This window comes from Bombus bifarius, unplaced genomic scaffold (assembly GCF_011952205.1).
Source record: "Bombus bifarius isolate JDL3187 unplaced genomic scaffold, Bbif_JDL3187 scf7180000008199, whole genome shotgun sequence".
Lineage (NCBI taxonomy): Eukaryota > Metazoa > Arthropoda > Insecta > Hymenoptera > Apidae > Bombus > Bombus bifarius.
In genome coordinates this window covers 3,873,712-3,896,513 of record NW_022884505.1, presented here as the reverse complement: position 1 = coordinate 3,896,513, position 22,802 = coordinate 3,873,712, and the positions used below count along the sequence as shown (strand labels likewise).

The 22,802-nt window shown below is 36.0% G+C and overlaps 1 protein-coding gene and 1 long non-coding RNA gene across 8 annotated transcripts in view; one reads left to right on the top strand and one right to left on the bottom strand.

Moving 5' to 3' along the window:
- The window catches only part of LOC117210054 (proton-coupled amino acid transporter 1), a 53,408-nt gene that overhangs the window by 9,082 nt on the left and 21,524 nt on the right, over positions 1–22,802 (top strand). For 2 of the 6 annotated variants that reach the window (XM_033452656.1, XM_033452660.1), the window contains exons 1-2: positions 10,897–10,973; positions 22,521–22,597. In XM_033452656.1, coding sequence (XP_033308547.1) covers positions 10,926–10,973; positions 22,521–22,597 — 125 coding nt within the window. In that variant the 5' untranslated portion in view covers positions 10,897–10,925. Of the gene's footprint in view, positions 1–8,269; positions 8,289–10,896; positions 10,974–22,520; positions 22,598–22,802 lie in introns of those variants that run through there. The other 4 variants (XM_033452657.1, XM_033452659.1, XM_033452661.1 and 1 more) reach the window with 3 other exon arrangements.
- On the bottom strand, positions 887–2,465 carry LOC117210055. 2 transcript variants are annotated; one of them, XR_004488037.1, is made up of 4 exons: positions 2,163–2,465; positions 1,849–2,030; positions 1,535–1,716; positions 887–1,088 (listed from the first exon to the last, which is right to left on the bottom strand). It is a non-coding gene; the product is annotated as an uncharacterized LOC117210055 (long non-coding RNA). The 2 variants fall into 2 exon arrangements; XR_004488036.1 differs by having other exon boundaries at positions 1,535–2,030.

The following is a 22,802-nucleotide window of genomic DNA, read 5'->3' as shown; positions in this document are numbered from 1 at the left end:
GTTCGTTCTGCGAGTGTTTGGCGTCGACGATGGAAAGTGCGTTACGTTACTTCGAAGGGGAAAAGCAAGTTGTTCGTATCGACGAGATCCGAATTTGCTTTGTTATTTCTTTTTCTCAGATATATTTACAGATATTCGCTGGATTCCGTTGGATTTAGATTTAACGATTCGATTTAACAAATTCGTAATTAAAGAATCGGGAATAACAAATAAATTGTCTTTCTCTTTCGTTGGATTTAGATACGACGATTGAACGCGATCGATAAATTTCGTTGCTCTTTAATTGAATTTAGATTTAGTGATGATACGTACAAGATAAAAAAGTTCGTTTCATTGTCGTTGATTTTAAACGTAATTACCAAATGTAATTAATAAATGAATTTCAATATTCTAACGATATTTCTCCGATTCGTTTTTGTTAAGCTACTTAATATATCTCCGACTTCGATGATTCAATACAGATGTTTCACGTTACCATCGATGGCAGTAACGTTGCTCCCTAAAAGAAAACTCTTCCGATTCGACAAGATTAGCATCTGACTGATTACTTAAAAATTTTGTTTATTCCAACGTTGTTTCCAAAGTAGCTTAACAATTTTCCTATCGATCTCTATCTTACTCCATTCAAAATTCATCGTGCAACGATAAATTCAATATCTGAATTTACTATCCACATTCGTTAAGCTGCTCGTCGTACTGATCTTTTAGATTTCTTTTTCGTTAAATTTACAGTGGTAAAGTTAAACGTTTCAAACGTTTCCGATCGATATATTTCCATAATCTGAAACGATCAGGACTCCTTGTTCTATTGTACTTATCGTTAGATCTTATCAAATACAAGCGATTAACGTTAATGTTAAGGAACCTTTGAAATAAATTATTCTTTTAATATTTTAGACGATATAATACGTACACGTGTGGTTGTGGTAGATCAATCTCTTCTAGTAAACAGTAGTCTTTAATTTTGAAATTACTTTTTACACGCACTTTGACAATTATCTTTTGGATTCCTTTTTCATTAGATTTACATCCGACAGAGTAATAAGGTTGAACGTTTCAAGCGTTTCTGGTCGATATATTTCCATAATCTGAAACGATCAGGACTCCTTGTTCTATTGTACTTATCGTTAGATCTTATCAAATACAAGCGATTAACGTTAATGTTAAGGAACCTTTGAAATGAATTATTCTGTTAATATTTTAGACGATATAATACATACACGTGTAGTTGTGGTTGATCAATCTCTTCTAGTAAACAGTAGTCTTTAATTACACATTTTGAAATTACTTTTTACACGCACTTTGACAATTATCTTTTAGATTCTTTTTTCGTTAGATTTACATTCGACAGAGTAATAAGGTTGCACGTTTCAAGCGTTTCTGGTCGATATATTTCTATAATCTGAAACGATCAGGAGTCCTTGTTCTGTTGTACTTATCGTTAGATCTTATCAAATACAAGCGATTAACGTTAATGTTAAGGAACCTTTGAAATGAATTATTCTGTTAATATTTTAGACGATATAATACGTACACGTGTGGTTGTGGTTGATCAATCTCTTCTAGTAAACAGTGGGCTTTAATTACACATTTTGAAATTACTTTTTACACGCACTTTGACAATTATCTTTTGGATTCCTTTTTCGTTAGATTTACATTCGACAGAGTAATAAGGTTGCACGTTTCAAGCGTTTCTGGTCGATATATTTCCATAATCTGAAACGATCAGGAGTCCTTGTTCTATTGTACTTATCGTTAGATCTTATCAAATACAAGCGATTAACGTTAATGTTAAGGAACCTTTGAAATGAATTATTCTGTTAATATTTTAGACGATATAATACGTACACGTGTGGTTGTGGTTGATCAATCTCTTCTAGTAAACAGTAGTCTTTAATTACACATTTTGAAATTACTTTTTACACGCACTTTGACAATTATCTTTTAGATTCCTTTTTCGTTAGATTTACATCCGACAGAGTAATAAGGTTGAACGTTTCAAGCGTTTCTGGTCGATATATTTCCATAATCTGAAACGATCAGGACTCCTTGTTCTATTGTACTTATCGTTAGATCTTATCAAATACAAGCGATTAACGTTAATGTTAAGGAACCTTTGAAATGAATTATTCTTTTAATATTTTAGACGATATAATACGTACACGTGTGGTTGTGGTAGATCAATCTCTTCTAGTAAACAGTAGTCTTTAATTTTGAAATTACTTTTTACACGCACTTTGACAATTATCTTTTAGATTCCTTTTTCGGTAGATTTACATTCGACAGAGTAATAAGGTTGCACGTTTCAAGCGTTTCTGGTCGATATATTTCCATAATCTGAAACGATCAGGACTCCTTGTTCTATTGTACTTATCGTTAGATCTTATCAAATACAAGCGATTAACGTTAATGTTAAGGAACCTTTGAAATGAATTATTCTGTTAATATTTTAGACGATATAATACGTACACGTGTGGTTGTAGTTGATCAATCTCTTCTAGTAAACAGTGGGCTTTAATTACACATTTTGAAATTACTTTTTACACGCACTTTGACAATTATCTTTTAGATTCTTTTTTCGTTAGATTTACATTCGACAGAGTAATAAGGTTGCACGTTTCAAGCGTTTCTGGTCGATATATTTCCATAATCTGAAACGATCAGGAGTCCTTGTTCTATTGTACTTATCGTTAGATCTTATCAAATACAAGCGATTAACGTTAATGTTAAGGAACCTTTGAAATGAATTATTCTGTTAATATTTTAGACGATACGATACGTACACGTGTTGTTGTGGTTGATCAGTTTCTAATAAACAGTAAGATTCGCGATCACAGATACTCAGATTATCACAGATAATGATGGATGTCTGCAAATAGAAAGAATCTTTTATTATCAGTGATTAACGATTCTGCGAATCAACCTTGTTAGATTTTTCCAGCAGCAGACAGCGGGATTTACTTGAAAGTATATTTTTTCTGCTACGTATCGCGTTGAGACATATCCGCAACGCAATTTTTTTTTTTTTTTATTTATTTATTTACATTTTACAATTTGTCCAGTAGGACATTCGTCCAACGCAATTTGTCGAATATTTTGTAACGTCAATTTTATCAGAGGCTACCGCGCACCCTCAATTACCCCAGGGACCCACGATAAACCTAAACTTTTTAAGTTTACTTTCTTCAGTATCTCTTAAGATCTATTTACATTTTGATTATTAAATATTCTTCGTTACACCTGACAACAATCACTAAGCTATAACATTCCTCTTGGACGAAACTTATCGTACAACGTCGAGTAAAATATTTTCTATACGAGATGGTAGAATGTGGTTTTCGTTGTTGAAAAGTTGCAAACGTTATCGTTCGACTTCTCCTTCGTTATCTGGCGAACGATTTTAAAACGCGATTTTAAATTGCCGAATGTTATGCATACTCGCGCTCGTCACTGATCAGTGTAAACATACTAACAATATTATATGTTTCATAGACGACGTATCTCGTATACGCAGCGCTGCTTTTGATCCGAAAATAACACGATTTTCTAAATGAGTACACGACGCGTTATTCTCGGCTCTGAAATTCCCTTGCTTTCTGTTGCAAGAAACGTTCGAAATACTTAAAATGTAGTTCTATCGCAATTAAACGTAACAACAGGTAGATTTATACCGAGGATTTGCAAAAAAAACCGATTCCTACAAAATACAATTTATCAGGATAAAATAGCAACGAACGTAGTAGACAATTTTCAGCGAAGGATAACGATATGAGATTGAATATTCACAGACACTGTGCCACTAAACCTGCGTCAAACGATCGAATAGAAAACACGGAGAATAACGAATTAATAGTTTAAAGAATCTACGCTCGTTTACCTGTTCGACGTTCGGAGAAAGAAGCTTGCCCGTTGATAATTCCGCAATTAAAATAACCGTAATTAAAATAATCGTAATTGCAAATTCAAAGCGAATGAAAGTTAACTTGCTAATTTAATTTTAACGAGTTAATAATAGAAAATGTAGAAATTGTATGCAATACAGAGTTAAATATAATGTAATTCGGATGATTTCAGCACCCAACGAAATGTTAATTAAAAACACTTATTGGGAGTGTATCAAGAGCAAGAACGGATCAAAGTCGGGCCAATAGGAAGGCTAATTCTAGCCAGAGGCGATGTTCTGGCTCGGACGATGTGTTTCTTCCTGGTTGCATGCGGTAACACCGTGCATACGCGAATTTCTCGAGTTTGACGAGGCGCCACGTTATCGAACCTGTGTCCGCGCGTATCATCGCGACCGCGAAATTCGATGCAAGAAATGCGTACCTAACGTTAGTTATTTTTGTAGGTCGGGGGTCATTTATACTCGCATTTCAGACATATACGGCTCGAATTGTTCGAAGGCAACATTTTGTATTCGTACCGTGTAACGGATTATGTCAGCGAAGGTGAATTTAAAATAAACTCGTCGCTTCTTTTTCTCTTAGCTTTGCTATTTCTAGCAATCTTTCTTTTTTCTTTATCATTGCAGATGATGCTCGACGAACGTTCGCTTCTGCTTGCGTATCCTTATAGGAACATGTAGCTGTAGAAGGACGATTAAAAAATTATCCGCGAGTCGTACGTGATTTTTTGATATTTTTGTATCGTTTCTATTAGGAAAATTCAAATGATTAAATCCATTAAAGTGGACGAGTCTGTAATTTCGTATAATTACTAGGAAAACATTTTTTTTTTTATTTATTAAAATTTACAATCGATTCTCGCATTGAGAATTTTCAGTAATTTTTCTGGCTTGGCACAGTGACATGGTTAATTATTTATAACGAGTTAATACTTATTATAGATAAGTATAATTTGTAAGCAAGCATTATAAATAAGTAAATATTACTTAATTTAAATAACTAATTGAATTTAGCGTTTAGGTCTAGCGGCTAGTGTCTCTTCAGCCTGCGGATCTGGTCCGATGTATCGAGTAGTCCAGTGATTAGGGGGTTTCGGTGTTTGTTGACTCTTTTGCTATATCTTCCTTTTTTTTTTTTATTTATTTGTTGAAATTACAATCAATTCTCGCGTTGAGAATTTTCAGTAATTTTTCTGGCGTGGCGCAGTGACATGGCTGTTTATTTATAATAAGTTGATACTTATTATAGATAAGTATAATTTATAGGTATTATAAGTAAGTGAATATGCTTAATTTGGATAACTAAATGAATCTAGCGTTTAGGTCTAGCGGGTAGTGTCTCTTCAGCCTGCGGATCTGGTCCGAGGTATCGAGTAGTCCAGTGATTAGGGGGTTTCGGTGTTTGTTGACTCTTTTGCTATATCTTTTTTTTTTATTTATTTATTCAAATTACAATCAATTCTCGCGTTGAGAATTTTGCTATATCTGTCGCTATATTTTAATGTTTCCTCTTTGACTGTGGGTATCTTGAGGTCGCGATGTATCGTTTCGTTGGTAACATACCAAGGTGCATCTATTAAGGATCTTCTTTTTTTTTAAACACGAAATTTTTTATTTATTTATTTCCATTTTTCGAAGATGGTATCCCACTGGGGGTAGTCATCCACATGCTATATTGCTATATCACTAAGCTATAATATTTTACCAAATGTCCTACTGGACAAATTATAAAATGTAAATAAATAAATAATAATAAAGAAGAAAAATTTATTTCCATTTTACAATTTGTCCAGTAGGACATTTGGTAAAATATTATAGCTTAGTGGTATAGCAATATAGCATGTGGATGGCTACTCCCAGTGGGATACCATTTTCCAATTTGATTGATTTATTTCTTTAGTGTGGTGAGCGTTTGTATGTCAGGTTGTGTCCTTTGTGAGATCTATTGGGTGTTTCCTTTTTAGTCTTCTTTTTATGTTTGTTGCGCCGACCGTTTCCGCTGACCATTTTCGGATGCGTTGCTATTCTTTCCCTGTACCTTCTTGCACACTGCTAATCTCCTCCTTGACCATTGGTATTCCCAGGTCTTCCCGAATGTCCTCGTTTCTAACGTACGATGGCGCGTATTAAGGATCTTAGCGTTTTCGATTGGAAGCGTTGAAGTATTTCAATGTTGGAGTCACTTGCTGTTCCCCATAGTTGGATTCCGTAGGTCCAGACACAGGTTTTATTACGGTCTTGTAGAGGGTAATTTTATTCCGTATGTTTAGTTCGGAGCGTCGGCCCGCGAGCCAATAGAATTTTTTTAGTTTGTCCTTTAGTTGCTTCGTTTTATCTGAAATGTGGTTTCTCCATGTTAGTCTCCTGTCCAGGGTCATGCCCAGGTATCTGACTGAGTCCTTGCTAGGAATTACTAGGAAAATATGCAACGATATTTCTGACGAAGATAATTTTCAAATATTTTTTTTTTTATTATTTAATTTAAACTTTACAATTTGTCCAGCTGGACATTTGGTAAATTTTTCTAACTTAATTGGTAAGTACTTCGAAGATGGTATCCCACTGGGGGTAGCCATCCACATGCTACATTGCTATATCACTAAGCTATAATATTTTACCAAATGTCCTACTGGACAAATTGCAAAATGTAAATAAATAAATAATAAAAAAAAAAATTGGTAAGTAACATGTGGATGGCTACCCCCAGTGAGATACCATGTTCGAATTTGAATTTTTTCAAATATACAATTGTCTGCGTACGGTATATTTAGATGCAAAATACCTACAGGCGGTTGTCTACAGCGTCTAAACAAGAAATGTATACGAATTTTGCATTTTTTATACATGTAATTTTGTAGATTAAATATCGTTTTTCTTACCCTCGCTTGACGATACGTTTGTCGAGCAATAAAAGGCTTTACCGTGAGATTACGTGCCAAATAACAATCGTTGGATAATTGTTGCATTACGAGAAAGTTACACCACTTCTTTCGTTAAATAACGTTAAAAGGTACGTTACGATTGTACCATCGGATAGAACGAGTCGTTGCCGTATCGTATGACTTGCTTTTAAACAGCTTTACGATTTATTCAATTTAAAAGCTAATTGTATAAATCGTTCTGAGAAACGATCGAATCAGAGAGACTGATGACGATTCGCATCCACGGTGATCGTAATTGCACCCAGCGTCCTAATCCTGTCAATAACCGTGTTAAAAAGGTAATTGCTTTAAGAGCGTAATTCATGTGCCCTTTTGCCATTCTAATCAGCCAGATACGCCGCTACGAATCGAAGAATAGGGCCACTAATTTATAATTGGCAGCCTCTGTTTAAGTTTCGTCGCGATTATTCTCATCTCTTCGTGCTCCTTTTATTCTTCTCTATTTGCTCCGCCTTGTAATTCAGTCTCGCCGTGTTCTTTCCGTCATTTTCGACCCAATTGTAGGTTTTTAACACTAGAACTACCATACCAGTGAAACCGACTGGTTTTGCAATTTTATTTTCAAATTTCTACTTCGCGTTATATCTTTTTCCGCGACGATGTAACGAGTTTTGCAACGATAACTAAAAGAATAATATAACGAATTTTATTTTGTTTTTTATGTATTCAAACTGAAACTAATTTTGTATCGAGGCTACTTGTACCAATACCAGTGAAAATGACCGGTACTTGTCAAAGTGTAAAAGGATCCTGCAATCTGTTTATCGAACTCCAATTAACCAGTTTCTTCGTTTTCTACAACTTCCCACACCTTTTTACAATTTTTACCGCGCGTTATTCGATACGATGATATCGGTTATCAGGAAAATTCCGGATCGATCGCTAGATCGCCAGATGCTAACACTACCAATACCACGCCAATCAAAATGACTGGTTCTACAATTTTATAAATGTGTCAACCCTCGTTTAGGGATCATTGTCCCAGATGGATTAACAATACCAAAAATGTACTACATAACGTGGAATTGCTTCTGTAAGAAAATAATAAATCAATAAATATACAAATATTCTATTATTACGTATTATTTAAAGACCAGTCATTTTCGCTGGTTTTGGTAGAAATAGTCTTAACTATCGGTAGTTCTAGTGTTAAGCCCCAGAAGTATCAAGTTAGACGACCTATCTAACTTAATCCAAATTTGTCTAATCTATTGGATTGTCCAAAAAGTTTGTTTCGTTCTATAAGGAAATAATAGACGCAGAATGTTTTTTGTTTTATATTAGTGTAGAAATGTTATATAATTAGTTTGTAGGTAACAGTATGATTTGTACAATATCGTTTGCACTCGCACGAAATCGAGTACAATACCCCGTCTCAGGTATTCGTTACTCACTACTTCTACGACATAACGACACAACGATCTTCACACGACCACGATAAAGTCAACTCTGACTCTCTCAACTCTCGTTACAATGTTTTCCATGCTCGCTTTTTCCTAAACGTACCTTGGTAACGCTCGCAACACTCTTTGACAACGTCGACGTATCTTGACAACGCTAATAAACGATTACCCCTGTTACGTCGGGCGATACTCTACCTAGACCAGGTCACACACCGCGGGCAAGACGGCAACCAGATGTCCACTCATCCTTACTGCGTACCCTCGATAGTCTCAAGGACCTATCGTAAATCTAAGAAATTTGCTAGCTAAGGATCTTCAGACCGAACAAAAGTCGTTTTTCCAAATTACTTTCTAAAGACTATTGTCTACTACGGCTTGACAAGGGAAGGACAACTATCTATCGAGGGCGCCTAGGACCCTTCCTAGTCCACCAACCTTCGTTTATCCAATCAGAAGCAATGTATACTGTCCTCACTTTCCTGACCAAAAATGTCATGAACAAGTCCGATGGTCCCGCGCGCTAGACACACCCATCGCTAGCTTTCCTCCGACACAGCATCGGCACTGTAACTTACTTATTCTTCAACGTTAGAATAGTCAACAACTCATTACCGGGTTACTCTCCTTAAATCAATCATATACTTAACGTATACATACTCATCAGTGTACCTCGTAAGTGTTGGAAATATAAACTTTACAACCCTGTTAGTCGCAGCGTTATACTATCTTAACCACCCCTATTATCTTAACGGAGATCAGGGGATCGATCAACTTGTAACGTCGATTCACATCGGAGACCAGGCCACACACCGCGGACAGGATGGCACCCAGACGTCTGCACATCCTTGGCGCGTACCCTCGATAGTCTTAAGTACCCACCAGGGGTCTTGGTATTTTCATAGTTAAGGTCCTTCGGACCAAGCGAGTATTTCCTGTCTTAGATTTCCCTTTACGTTTATTATCTACCACGTGTTAAGTTAACCACGCTTAGAAAGTTGGTTTTCTTCACATCTAGTATGTTCCGTCAGCAACTTTCTCTCGAGGGCGCCTAAAACCCTTCCTGGTCCACCAACCTTCTTATTATCCAATCGGAAGCGGTGTCTACTGCCCTCGCTTCCTTAACCAAAATTGTCATCGACAAATCCTATAGTCCCGTGTCCTTAGACACTCCCACTCCTAGCCTTCCTCAGACACAGTATCGTTGGTAAAACTCACTTATTCTGTATCCTCAGAATAGTCAACGTATCTTCACCGGTCTCTACCCTTAGAACAGTCGCGTACTTAACGTATCGTTGTAATTAAGTCTTACATAACGTGATTGGAGTGAATTGTGATTTATGTTAATTCAGTGTGTGTTACATTGTGATTGCTGAATTCATAGTAAAGTTTAATTAAAACAAAATTAATAGTTGTGTTACGACTCGGCTATTTTATTTCATCGACCAACCCTTAAGTTTACGTGACAAACTCGTGGTGTCGGTTATTGTAATCGTAACGGGACTTCACGACTCCCGTTGACGTGTTTCCTCGCGATTGCGTCTCCCCGCGATTGGTCGAAAATACAACCCCTCGCTCCACGTCCTTCCCCGATGTCACACTATCCCATATTAGTTTATTGAGTTATGCACGAATATAATAATAGAAATACAGGGTGGTTGGTAACTGGTGGTACAAGCGGAAAGGGGGTGATTCTACGCGTAAAAAGAAGTCGAAAATATAGAATAAAAATTTTTCGTTCGAGGCTTTGTTTTCGAGAAAATCGACTTTGAATTGTCGCTCGGTACGCGTGCACTTTATCGCGTCTCGTTATAACGAATCTCACTGTAGATTGTTGTCTCAATGGAAAAATTAAAAAAAAAAAAATTTTTATTCTATATTTTCGACTTCTTTTTTCGCGTAGAATCACCCCCTTTCCGCTTGTACCACCCTGTATAACGAAATGGATCATACCCAATTCAATAAAATAATATAAAACAAATTGTTGTTCATCATCTTATGATGAACGGAAGAAACTTCTCGCATATCTTAACATAAGAATACCAAAGTTAGAAGATAAAATTAGGAGAAAGTTCTTATTGGTGTGCGTATTTTCCTAATAGCGATACAACCGTATTCGCGATACTCGAGCGAAGTTTGTAAACAATTTGACGTAATACAGACGTTATTGTGTTCATCCATATAAGTTGTTCATGGTGGGTGTTCAAATATTTCCGTGAGTCACTATGTGCTACTAGTATCATATTTTTACACGTGACATCATTGACCTCGTGTAAATTCCAAGGTGGCACTGAACGAACTATAAACGACGACTTGGCCAAGTGTTTCGCTTTTATTTCTCTTAAAAAATTCGAATAATATTTGGCAAAAAAAACACGGTACTCCACGATGGAAACTCAATGCCGAAACGTTAAGAAGGCGAAGTCACGTCTGAAATTGCAGCGAGGAATAACGAGAGATTCGATCTTCGAGAAGATCGATCGTAAAGTGTTCACCTTGCGTAACACCTTTTCGTCGCCACCGTCGAATCGTTGATACGCCGTTGTCCTTGTTTAAATGCAAATCGTTGCATGCACGTTTCCTCGTATCTGTATCGTTGCATTTGTTCGACTCATCGAGCGATAAACGTTAATTGGCTATTGCAATTTAGATCGTTCGCGAGTCGTACCTGCAATAAACATGTATCGAATCGAGTTCAACGAGACGCGCTGGCTGAAACGTTCTATCGTAAGTTAAACTCTACAGAATAACATCGATTCGACGTAATTTAGAACGAACGATTCGTTAAGAATAAATAATTTCGTTAAACTTTCCACGAGATTTGGAATTTGGAAAAACAAAGTTCAATGGTAGATAGACTCTTCGATTAAAGTTTCGTTGTTCCCAGAGTTTTCTCAAATTGAAGATTTTGTCATTTGCATAGTCTCTATCGCTTTATCTCAACGTTGAAATTACAGATTCTGTCATTCGTAGATTCTTGAAGACAACTTCGGACAACTCTATGCTTAAATTAAGTTTTAATAGAAAAATTGACATACTTCATCAAACGATCCATTAAAGAAATATCAAGCTTGTGTGCATTGTATTTCTCGTATTCTTTATTTACTTTATTTTTAAAAGAAACACACTTACGATATTCGACTCGCATTCGGCTGCTTCCTAACCTAACAACGTGACTCGTTCGCTTGCGTTTGAAACCTATATTTTTCGATGAATTAGTATGCTTTTTAGCCAACGAATAGAACGTAACTGTGGTATTGCGTGAGTATAATATCAGACAATGAATGTGATCCACTTTCGCGAATTGTGCAACAGAGTAGCACGTAAAAAGCGATACGTCTCGACTATCGCGCGAGCACGACGTTATCTCGTGATACGTCCGGTCGAATCTTCGATTAGTTGCCCATTGCTATCTGTCAAAATCTCAGTTAATATGTATATGGTTTTATGTCGTTGATATCTAGCTGTTTTCTCTCGTATGACACTTTGATCGTAACTATTCCTTTCATCGTACATGTAACTGTCTTAACATTATGAAATTGCAGATAACCCTTATCGATGTTATCTTCTTCGCGAGCTCGTCAAATACATAGTAAACTTATCAGCACATACTTGTAATTATAAGTTCGTTTATGCAGTACGACACTTCTCTTTATTTTTCGATTTTGTGTTCTCCGAATGTTCTCGAACATAAGGAACGAGATCGAGCGAAACTGCTTTTCAAGGATTAAACATAGCTTTTTATCGTTCTTGCACTGATATTTATGCTTTAATCCGAAGGATGATCGTAAGACCGTAATGAACAGAGCAACGCAATTAAATTAATCCAATCGACGGATAAGAGGTTATTTGTTCGATCATAACACGTGAAACGTTCGTTTTTCTCTCGTATCAATATTAATAATATCCTCTTAGTTGTCATCCAAGTGTGTTTATTAATTGGCACGTATACAGTTGATACAGCTTTGTTTCGATCAAGATAAAATCTTATATTTTTATTTATACATCTCATAGAATATAGATGTATATTTTATGCGTAACTTAATTTATATTAATCTCCGAAACTGGACAAGTCTTATCCGAGAAGGCTTGCAATATTAAAACTGGGAAAGTTTCCAAAATTATTACTCGCGACGAAGGATATGAAACTTTCGTCAAACGAACGTAGAGAACAGAAAAGTAAATAAACCTAATAGAAAAAATTTCAAAATTGCTTTCTGATTTAATTGCACAAATGACGCCATAGCGTTTTAAAAATTCCACTAATTATAAAATAATTCGAAATTCAATTTCAGATTTGATTATCTTCTTATTTTTTTATTTTTTTTATTTTTTTTTAATATTTATTAAAATTACAATCAATTTTTGCGTTGAGAATTTTCAGTAATTTTTCTGGCGTGGCGCAGTAACATGGCTAATTATCTTCTTATTGAAATTGAATTTCGAATATATATATATAGTGATAATACACAGAATTTTCTATTAATTTAACGATACAAGGTAGCCGCTCCTACGCTAATCCTGCATTTGTCTATTTAAACTTGGTAATTTTCGGGATTGAAAAGAGCAAGAGGAAGCGATTCTTTAGACGAGAAACGTAACAAACGAAATGTTCGAACACCGCTAATCGTTTCCTTGTGCAAGGCCGAGAATTTCGTAACGAGGAAGCTCTCAATTACACCAGGTGTCATTCAGCCGAGCGAGAAAGGGCCATCGTTTTAGGTGTCAAACTAATACGACAGTAATTACGACCTACACTCACCATACTTTAACAGGATAAACGACTTGAATATAATAATTTTTCTCTGAGACACGACCGTTTAAAATATTTCATGTAACGTAATCTTGGATGGCTGCGTGGACGTTTAAAAACATGGAGTTCAAAAGTAAAAATGACATATGACGTTTAAACAGCTCGAAATAACTATCTTGCGATAACAGTTTCTTATTCCTTTGATTTATTTTTACGTTTAGAGTAACCTTCCCAATTTACCGTGTGACTTGGGTCGTTTCGTATGCAAATACATGTCAGGTGATATTGAATGTAGTGCGTTAAATAATCACTCGGTGTTTAGGTCAACAATATATTTATTAACAAGTCTTCTTTTGATCGCGTCGCGTATCGCTCTCTGTTTCGCTAGTCAATCTCGCTGCGCGATTACAACTCAACTTTATCGCTTCCTGGTTCAAACTTAACTGTCGATCGAATTCGATTCTTTTCTTTTTGTCGCCCCTCAATATCCCCACTATCCACGCGTTTGTTAGGCGTTCGCGACCGTTGCCACGCACGCCTTCTCGAACATTCGGCGGAAGAATCGTGGGGATATTGATGGCCCATTAGGCACTTCGCTTCGGCGATATACATTGTTGCCGAGTGCCACCACACAATTGCTCTGGAAAGCGTCTATTTGTACGATTTAGGGAACGATCATCTCCTTATACTCGAGATTTCCTGTATTTTTGATATCAGCTACAAAAAATAAATATGTTATTAATATCGTTACGCTTGGATATCCTGCATGTTTCATTACATACAAAATTTTAAACACCGAGTTAGAATTTCTTCTTACGCTCGTCCTATTGTTCAGCATTGTTCTTTATTCATTCACAGCTTTAACCCTTTCACTTCGGCAATCCAATCCGCCGAAGTACTGTCACTGAACGGAAATGGTGCTAGAACGTGCGTATGCACAGTGTGCGTGGTTGCTGTATATACGTTTCCCTAAGTCTTAAATAACAATAATTCTTTTAAGAACCGTATATAAAATATCGTTTCACTGTCAATGGATTTAATAGATTTTTTAGCATGAAACAGTATACGATCGTCTGGATATTCGAAATATATTGCGTAAAACGTTTTGACGTTGTTTCAACAATGAGTAACTTTAAGAAGTGATTAATCCAATATGTTAATAAAATCAACAGAAAATGTTCTGCCGATAACGAAAAAATATATTATTGACTACAGATGGCACTTGTATATACATCATTTGAATGCCGAATATATGGGGTGCCAAACTCAGGAGTAGTCGCGTGGTCGCCGCCTATATGCGGCGCTCGTATCCACAGGTCATTTCGTGGATGCCGCCTATAAGCGGCGCTCGAAGCGAAAGTGTTAAACGTTTATGTCTCTATACGTTTACATGTCTGAATCAGTTTATATCTGTAAACCTAAGAGCATCAGTAACCTCATGAATCCATAAAACACTTAATTCCGTCATTGGTAGCTGTCTGTCATGACCCGGGATCCAGGAGTTTTCCCTCCTTTTACCGGTATGTACTGTTGCGCACTCCATAAGGGTTTATCGCGTGCTATAGTCGCTGGGAAAAATCCGCGGGATTACCATGCGAACCCTCACGGGTCGCTCGGCGTACCCTCGAGTGGCTGTAACGTGAAGGTGGTCACTCGCAGAAGAAGTTTTGCCAACCGTATCAATTAAACCGATCAGCAGCCTTGCAAGCTCAAAATGTATAAACAACGAATTGGCGTGTTTCTTGCCCGTCAACAAGTTTGTTGTTTACACGCAAGTGTAAAGAACAATAAGAGCCTCATCTCGAGCAGTTTAGAGTTAGTGTGCTTCAACGGGTCTTCGCTAGTTTCTAGTTTATGTTGCTTAGCCCGTTTTTAAGTCAGAAAAGTTCACACCAGTTTATAATAAATTTCAGTGTTCTTTATACCAGTAAGCGATCTTTGCAATCTTTTATCCTACGAGTTGATTATTTTTAATAACTCTTTATTTGCTGGCGAATAATCTTTGTCAACTATTTTATCTTACTGGTAACTGTTTGTCAGCTTATCGTTCCGATGGCAAATAATCTTTGGCGCTACATCTTTCGCGCCTAGTGTCTTGGACAAATATTAATATTTATAAGTGAGAAATAAAATGTGTGTGAGGAGTGTTCTATATAATCAGACTAAATATATATAGTAACCGAGACTTAGCATATAAGTTAGACAACTTATACGGTAAACACCACGATGCAGATATAACAGATATAGATATATCACATTCAAAGCAAATAAAATACTATTAAGCGTATATGTTTATGTAAACAAACATTATAGCAGGCATTAAGCCTCGCTACAACAAATAATATAAATACATATGTACATGAATGCGTATGAAATTTATTTATGCTACTATATATATATATTTGACAGTTTGCCTAAATTTCTGTCAGATGTATGCCGTAATTCGGTTAACCAGGATGTGTGAAACTTTGTCGTTCACTTATCGATATCTATCGCGTCGTAAAACGATTAGGGTAGAAACGGGTGCACGCAATAACGCACATTCAGCGGAATTCGAAAGGAAAAGGAAATGCCGATTATCTACAAACCCGGGCAAAATGATAGCACATTTATGCTATCGTTAGTTTCTCAGAGACAATTTGAGGTTTTTCTAAACGTAGCGAATGACACATAAATTTCACGACGTAGAAAGAAGGAATTTATTATTGAATAAAATCGTCCTCGCTAACGTTCGCTGTATGCAGGGGAAACACATCGATTCCATAGGCGAAACGACAGCACATTGGCGGCGAATATTACGAATTTGTACACGAATTACACGAATATTTAGCCGAAAAATAAAGAATTTACGTTGCAATTAATATGAAATTAACGATGATTATAACCGCCTCTTCTGTTCTCTAGAACTTCGACCAACCGATGTAGCAAGAAATCGTATAGCTTTCGAATGGTACTTTGAGATTAAATTAGCCCATTTTACCGTAATAGATTCCTTTGGTCGTTGAATATTATCCTACGTATCGTCTTGCACTCTTGTACTATTTTGTTGGAAACTAAGTGGTTGCGGATTTTGTCAATACCACCTAGTGACAAAATCCGCAGTCATTTAGTTTCTAACCTAACACTTTATCCGGAATTGTATCTGTCGATCGTGTTACTATGTTTACAATTTATTATCTCGACGAAAGTTTTCCAGCATGAAACCAGCGATGAACCGGTTAAACGAGAATTATGTTCGCCCCAAGAAGATAACGTACGTCAATCATTTGATCGTGTCATTAATGTGTATGAATGGAAATTAATCATTGGGTCGTTCCGACGGACAAAGCCTTAATCGCACGTTAATGCTTCGCGGACGATTAAAACTTTCTTCTCGCGATCGTACAGTTGTTTCGAATTATGCTAAGGAATGCTAATGACGTACAACTATCTCGTAAAAAGAATACCATTTTTCTTCGGATAAATCAATTCTTACGACCTCTTTTGTTTCGTTTGTTGTCTGGATTCCTGCAACTGATATTTCCATAAACAAAATTATTAATAGAAATATGCGTAGGCGAGTTATTATTTGCCGAATATTTCGATAGATAAACATGTTTACCAGCCAATTAATAAGTCGAGTAACAAAGCTCTGTGAGATTTCTTTCGTCAAACTTTTTATTTTTAATATTACAAGAAAGATATACGATTATACGTATACATACGTATAGAGAATATCTCATAAAAAATTAATTTCTTCAGTTTCGAGCAAACAAACGAATCCTTTGCTGTTTAGTTTGCGAGTAGAAAGAAATCGAGTACGAAGATTCTTTAGAAAATTATTCAAATTGAAAAGAAACTTTTCTCTTTTTTTTTTGTTAGTAGATTCGTAGAAACACATCATGCGCAATATAATACTTTACAATAGCGGTTTATAGCATAGCGAATTTGTATTCGTATCGTGGTAAATCATAATTTTTTCTTTTTATTTATTATTCATTTTTACTAAACCTAATTTTTTCAGCTATCATTAGCCCTTCCTTATAAAAATATTTACAAACAACGCGTACGATGTTTTCATCGCAATTTTTACACTCTGTGTTCCTTTGTACTCAGTTCTATCAAACCTAATCTCATTTAACTTCTCCTTATCTCTTCTATATCAAAGAGACATTATAAACAAGCAGAGTACGCGTGTATGCCATAATTTATCGTAATTTCCATGTTCTCTTTTAACACTTTACCGACCGATAACAGATTAATCGGTTTTTTGTCGCCGACGCTTACCGACTGATTGCCCATTAATCGGCTTTTTGTTGCCGACAATCTTTCTCATTATTCGAGCAGTAATTTGTTATTTAGTACTAAGGTACCTTGCTCAGTTGAGTCAATTGCGTTGCTTTGTAAGCTCCCACAGTTTTATACCAATTTGAGAAACTTACCGTTCGCGATGAACGAAAAGAATGGTATTAGAGAATCTAAACCTCCGCCTAAATCTGCGCCTGAGCTGCCGGTCGGACGTGCGTATGCTGTTGAACCGCCAGCGGTCGGTAAAGTGTTAATATGCTCATTATCTACTTTATTCATTTCTGATATTCTATCGTTTAATCTTCATCGTCGAGTTGGTCGCATAGTTATACCGAATAATCGCTAGTATACCCGCGATAATTGTTATTCGTCGCTGTAAAAGAGTCGACTGTATTCTTTTCCTTTTATTAATATGACAGTCGAATTACAAGTTGCATCCAGCTCGTGATTCGAGATTCACGTGTACCATCGCGAGAAATCGGCGGATAAATTACTTTGTTATTGTTAGCGCGCGCGAATAAGTAAGTATACGCGTGTTGTTGATTTCTCGCGGTTCAACGTTTCTCCCCTCGGCCACGAAGCTCAATCCGCACGCGAGCACGCACAGTTATTACTTAAGAAGTCAATAAATGACACACGCTCGACTTATTGTTAGTCCTGCGATTGGCACATTTCGCCACGCCGAACGTTTGTTCCGTGGCAAAATCCTCGTGATGGAATATTACACGACTCTATGGACGGATATTAACTATTTTATTGGATCTACATTTTTTTCTGTTTTTTTATAGTTCGAACGTCAGTTTTTTTCCAATTTAAAGAATTTTAATTATATGTTTAATTTAATTAATTAAGAATTTTAATTTTATGTTTGAAGTCTCGATTGGTTTGCTTGGCTAAGATTTGCAAATCTAAATCGTTGGAAATTCGCGCTAGTTTAAATAAATTAATTAAAGGTAAATTAAATAAATATTTCAGATAAATTAAAATTACGTAGAATTGTTCGATCGATTTGTTTCTATGGGCAGCTGAAGATTGAAAGTGCATGGATTTGAACAACAGAGCGAGAAGTATTTTAATTCTACGCTATATTTTAATTCTAAAAAGAAATTCTTGCTTTGTTTTATAAAATTCTTTTTTTAGAAAATAAGCTGACAACCTTCATCCCTTTGGTGAACAATAATAGCGCAGATTATAATACGCTCAAGTTTGAAAAAATATAAGTTAATCATAGTAAAGTCCTTGCTATTGCTGGAATACCCGAATACCCGGGTACCGAGATTTATTCGTCATGACTGGAAATCCAATGACGAATATGCGAAGAGCCGGACCTTTTATCTAACGTAAAGCTTCTCGATCTTGGGACTACGGAATCAAATTTTTTTTTATTATTTAATTTGTACTTTGCAATTTGTCCAGCTGGACATTTTTTTTTATTTATTTATTAAAATTACAATCAATTCTCGCGTTGAGAATTTTCAGTAATTTTTCTGGCGTGGCGCAGTGACATGGCTGATTATTTATAATAAGTTAATACTTATTATAGATAAGTATAATAATTTATAAGTAAGTAAGCTGGACATTTGGTAAATTTTTCTAGCTTAATAGGGAATCGAATGACACGAACGTGCATGAAATGATCGAAACACGAAACAGAGTATATTTAATATTCTATTTACTGTTATACGTATCATATGTATTCGGATAATAATTTACAATTCTGATAGAAGAAAACAAATTTATCTCCACATTTTCTTACAACAAATATGACTTCTTTACGGTCACCAATATTACCCCCGTCGTTGAGTATGTCACGTAAAATAACAAAATAAAAAAAAAATTTGAGGTGAAAAATAAAAAAAGAGAACTTTATTTTTTTTCTAACAACAATCCACTTTACAATCCACTTCCGAACCCTAGGCGTGACTTTCTAAGACTGAGACTCTTATGATTCGACTTTCGATCGGATCCGATTACTTTCTTTTGTCATCCCTCAACATCCCCACCGTCCATGCATTTGCTAGGCGTCCGCCACCGTTGCCACGTGCTCTTTCTTCTAGAACTTTCGGTGGAAGGACCGTTGGAATGCTGATGGTTCATTAGGCACTTTAGCGATAGGGACATAACCTAACAAACACGATGATGGTACCCCACTGGGCGTAGCCACCCACATGTTATATTAGTAAACCGCCATAATACTTTACCAAATGTCCTACTGGGCAAATTGTAAAATTTAAATAAATAAATAAAAAAAAAAAATAAACTTTAGCGATATACATTGTCGCCGAGTGCCGCCACATCTTTATCTCCGTCAGTCCATCGGATTTGAAGTATGCCGGTCGTGACAAGTACATCCTTTCCACGCTTGCGGATGTTGCAGGAATGCGGAGATATCTTTTTGCTAAACTAAAGACTTGACAGAGAGTTTTGGAGATGTTGCTTACTTTTCTTTCTTTCTTTTTTACAATTATCCACCAAGTCACGCGATTAAGAGATTATGTTCGATTCGTGGCTTCGCTAAATACACATTGAAAATCTTACGAATGACTGGCCTTGCCATTATTATCGTTTTTTGCAAATATAAAATTTACAGCAGCTTCTTTTATGTTTCCTATACGACCGGACATATTATCGTCCGTACTTAGCGTCTTACGTAATAATAAGAAGACAAACGAGGGACATTAACTATAGGTATGTGAACAGTACATTGCAATAGGAATCTCGAGGATAAATGAACCGTGACTCTGCGACGGTTATTTTGAAAGTACGTACATAGTTCCATTTATAGTAGAATCTTATGCCTCGATAAGTTTCACTGATGTCTCAGCAAAGGTTAAATCAATTTACGATTCTTGCACTGCTCTCGGTATCATCGTGTTTTTATTCCAGTAAAATTACTACTAACCTTGAAACATCGATCTTTCAGAGTTACGTGTTGATATCGTAACAACCTTCGTATATCTTTATTGCTTATTTTTTTAAATTTAACGTGAAAGAATCGTCTCTCCTTACTGTTTATGGCATTTATAAATTTATAAATATCGTTTGTTCTTTGTAAATTTCTTTTTTCGTCTTCGTAATTGACAGCGACTAATTATCAGGACTAATTATTATTCTCGAGGATAATCGATATTTACCCAAGCTCTAACCTCGACTTTAAGGGTACAAATCCCTGTTTCGTTATTAAGATCGATCTTTCAGAGTTACGTTGGATATCGTAACAACCTTCGTATATCTTTATTATTTATTTTTGTAAATTTAACGTGAAAGAACCTATGCACCGTTCGATAGAATTCTCCTATAACACGTCTCTCTCCTTAACTGTTTATGACATAATTTATTGTAGTATCGTAAGCGCCGTAAGGCTTTAGATGTCGCTACTGGGTACGGCCGCTTTTCTTCTCATCTTTGTATCACGGAAGAAAAATTGGACACTCCGGTCGCCGGGATTCGAACCCGGGTTCCGAACGTTCGTAACCTAAGGCGCTAACCACTGCGCTGATGTCGTCCGACGCTAGTTAGCGTCGAGTAGTGGTATTGTTATCGAGTGCCACCACAGGCCTTTTTTCCACGATACTACATTCATATTTAATATCGTTTCTTCTTTCTGAATTTCTTTTTTCGTCTTCGTAACTGACGGCGACTAATTATCAGGACTAATTATTATTCTCGAGGACAATCGAACGCTGTATTCGCCGATAATTGTCCAAGTTGCAATCGACTTAAAGGGTAGAAATCCCTGTTACGTTATCCAGCAATTGCGCGTCGGTTGTTCGCAGAAGTGGCTTGTTAACGAAGCGGAATAGTACCAGAGAAAATGGAAGGAAGCCGGTAGGCAGATGTTCAGTCACGTTTCCGTGAGAAATGTATCGTCCGATTGGCATCTTCCATTGAACTTCGCGCGACCTCAGCTCGATCGGCAGCTCGTCGAAGAAAAGCGCCGGTTACGTCGCAATTTTAACGGCATATCGTTCTGTTATCTCGCGAACATGGAATTGCAGTCGAATAAAAAATTGAACTTTCCCCTGAAAAAATTATTGTCCGCGATCAGCGATTTTCAAAGAAATTATATAAACTACCGATAAAAGATATTTTATTTCTTTTTTCATCCTAGAGAAGTAAGTAATTAATGCTGATAGAAGATATTTCGTTCTTTTTATCATAGCTAGGCAAGAAGACCGGTTATAGCAAACGATAAAACGCATTTAAAGATATCTGATTTAGCAAAACGTTACGAAAACCTTCTTCCTACTTTTCTTTTTACAAATTGTGCGAATCTTTTTTTTTTACTATCTCGTAAATATTTGTTCAATTAAAAATTTGATGCGTATTGTATCACGAATTTAACTTTAAATTCCTTAAATTTCGAAACTTCTCTTTTGATACAGCGTGTTCGCGAAGATTTTTTTTCTATCGTAAGTAGTTCGTCGTGTCTGGTCCCAGCGTTTACAGACGTTGAACGAGAAATTGTTTTGAGTTGAATTGAGTTAAATATAATTTTTTTTTTAAATTGGTCAGACGATACGTAACGATACATAAAATCAGGGATACACATAACATATGTTCTTGATACTTTTACGTAACGTTCTCGTCCTCACAAGTACATTCTTTAGACTTTTATTTTTCTCAACGTATGTAAATGAGCGAAAAGATTTATACGCTACGCGATCTTGGCATCGATTCTCGTGTATGCCTTATTCATTTACGTTGATGTTTGTGCTAACTTAAAGTTAGTGGGTTGCGAATCGTTGATGGTACATAACTTATGATTTTGCGAATTCGGGTTAATCATGTTTTTCAACTTTTAAACGCATCATTCGTTGACACGTTTCACAGTTAACTGGTAACAAATGTGTATGCTATGTTAGGTTGAACATTATAACATTTCGATCTTAGCCAAGCTATGTTTTCATAATTTAGAAAAAAATATGATAAAAATCACAAATAGTAGGAATATAAAAATAAAAATACAATATAATTATCGTTTCACTGAAGTTTCAATTTCTTAAGAATTAAACAATACCATTTCATGAAAAATCAATTTACGCTTCGTTAGTTGATTAAAATACTTGACGAATTGTTAATAATAATAGTAGTTACTCGGATGGATATAATAAAAATTCGATATAATTTGATAACGAACAATGCATTATTTTGTGAAAAACAGCTGTAATCTAAGCTTACCAACTGATTGTAAAATTTGATAAATTTCCAAAACGTTTGTTTTCTGATTGCAGATGGAAATGCATAAAAATCCCAATGCGAAGAGGAGTTCGTTGCGTGGTGACGAGATGACGTTGAAGGAACCTCACAGGTAAATAAATACCTATCATGCTTTGTCATAAAATACTCGCTATACTTAAGTTTCAAAGCATCTACAATGTTTGCATTTTAAATCGTTTTGCACGTATAAAATTGTTCGCATCTGCTCGTTTGTCATGTCACGTATCTGCAATTTCTCCACTTGGACTGACAGCGAGTCGATTCGATGATTTACGAGATGCATTGTAATATTCACG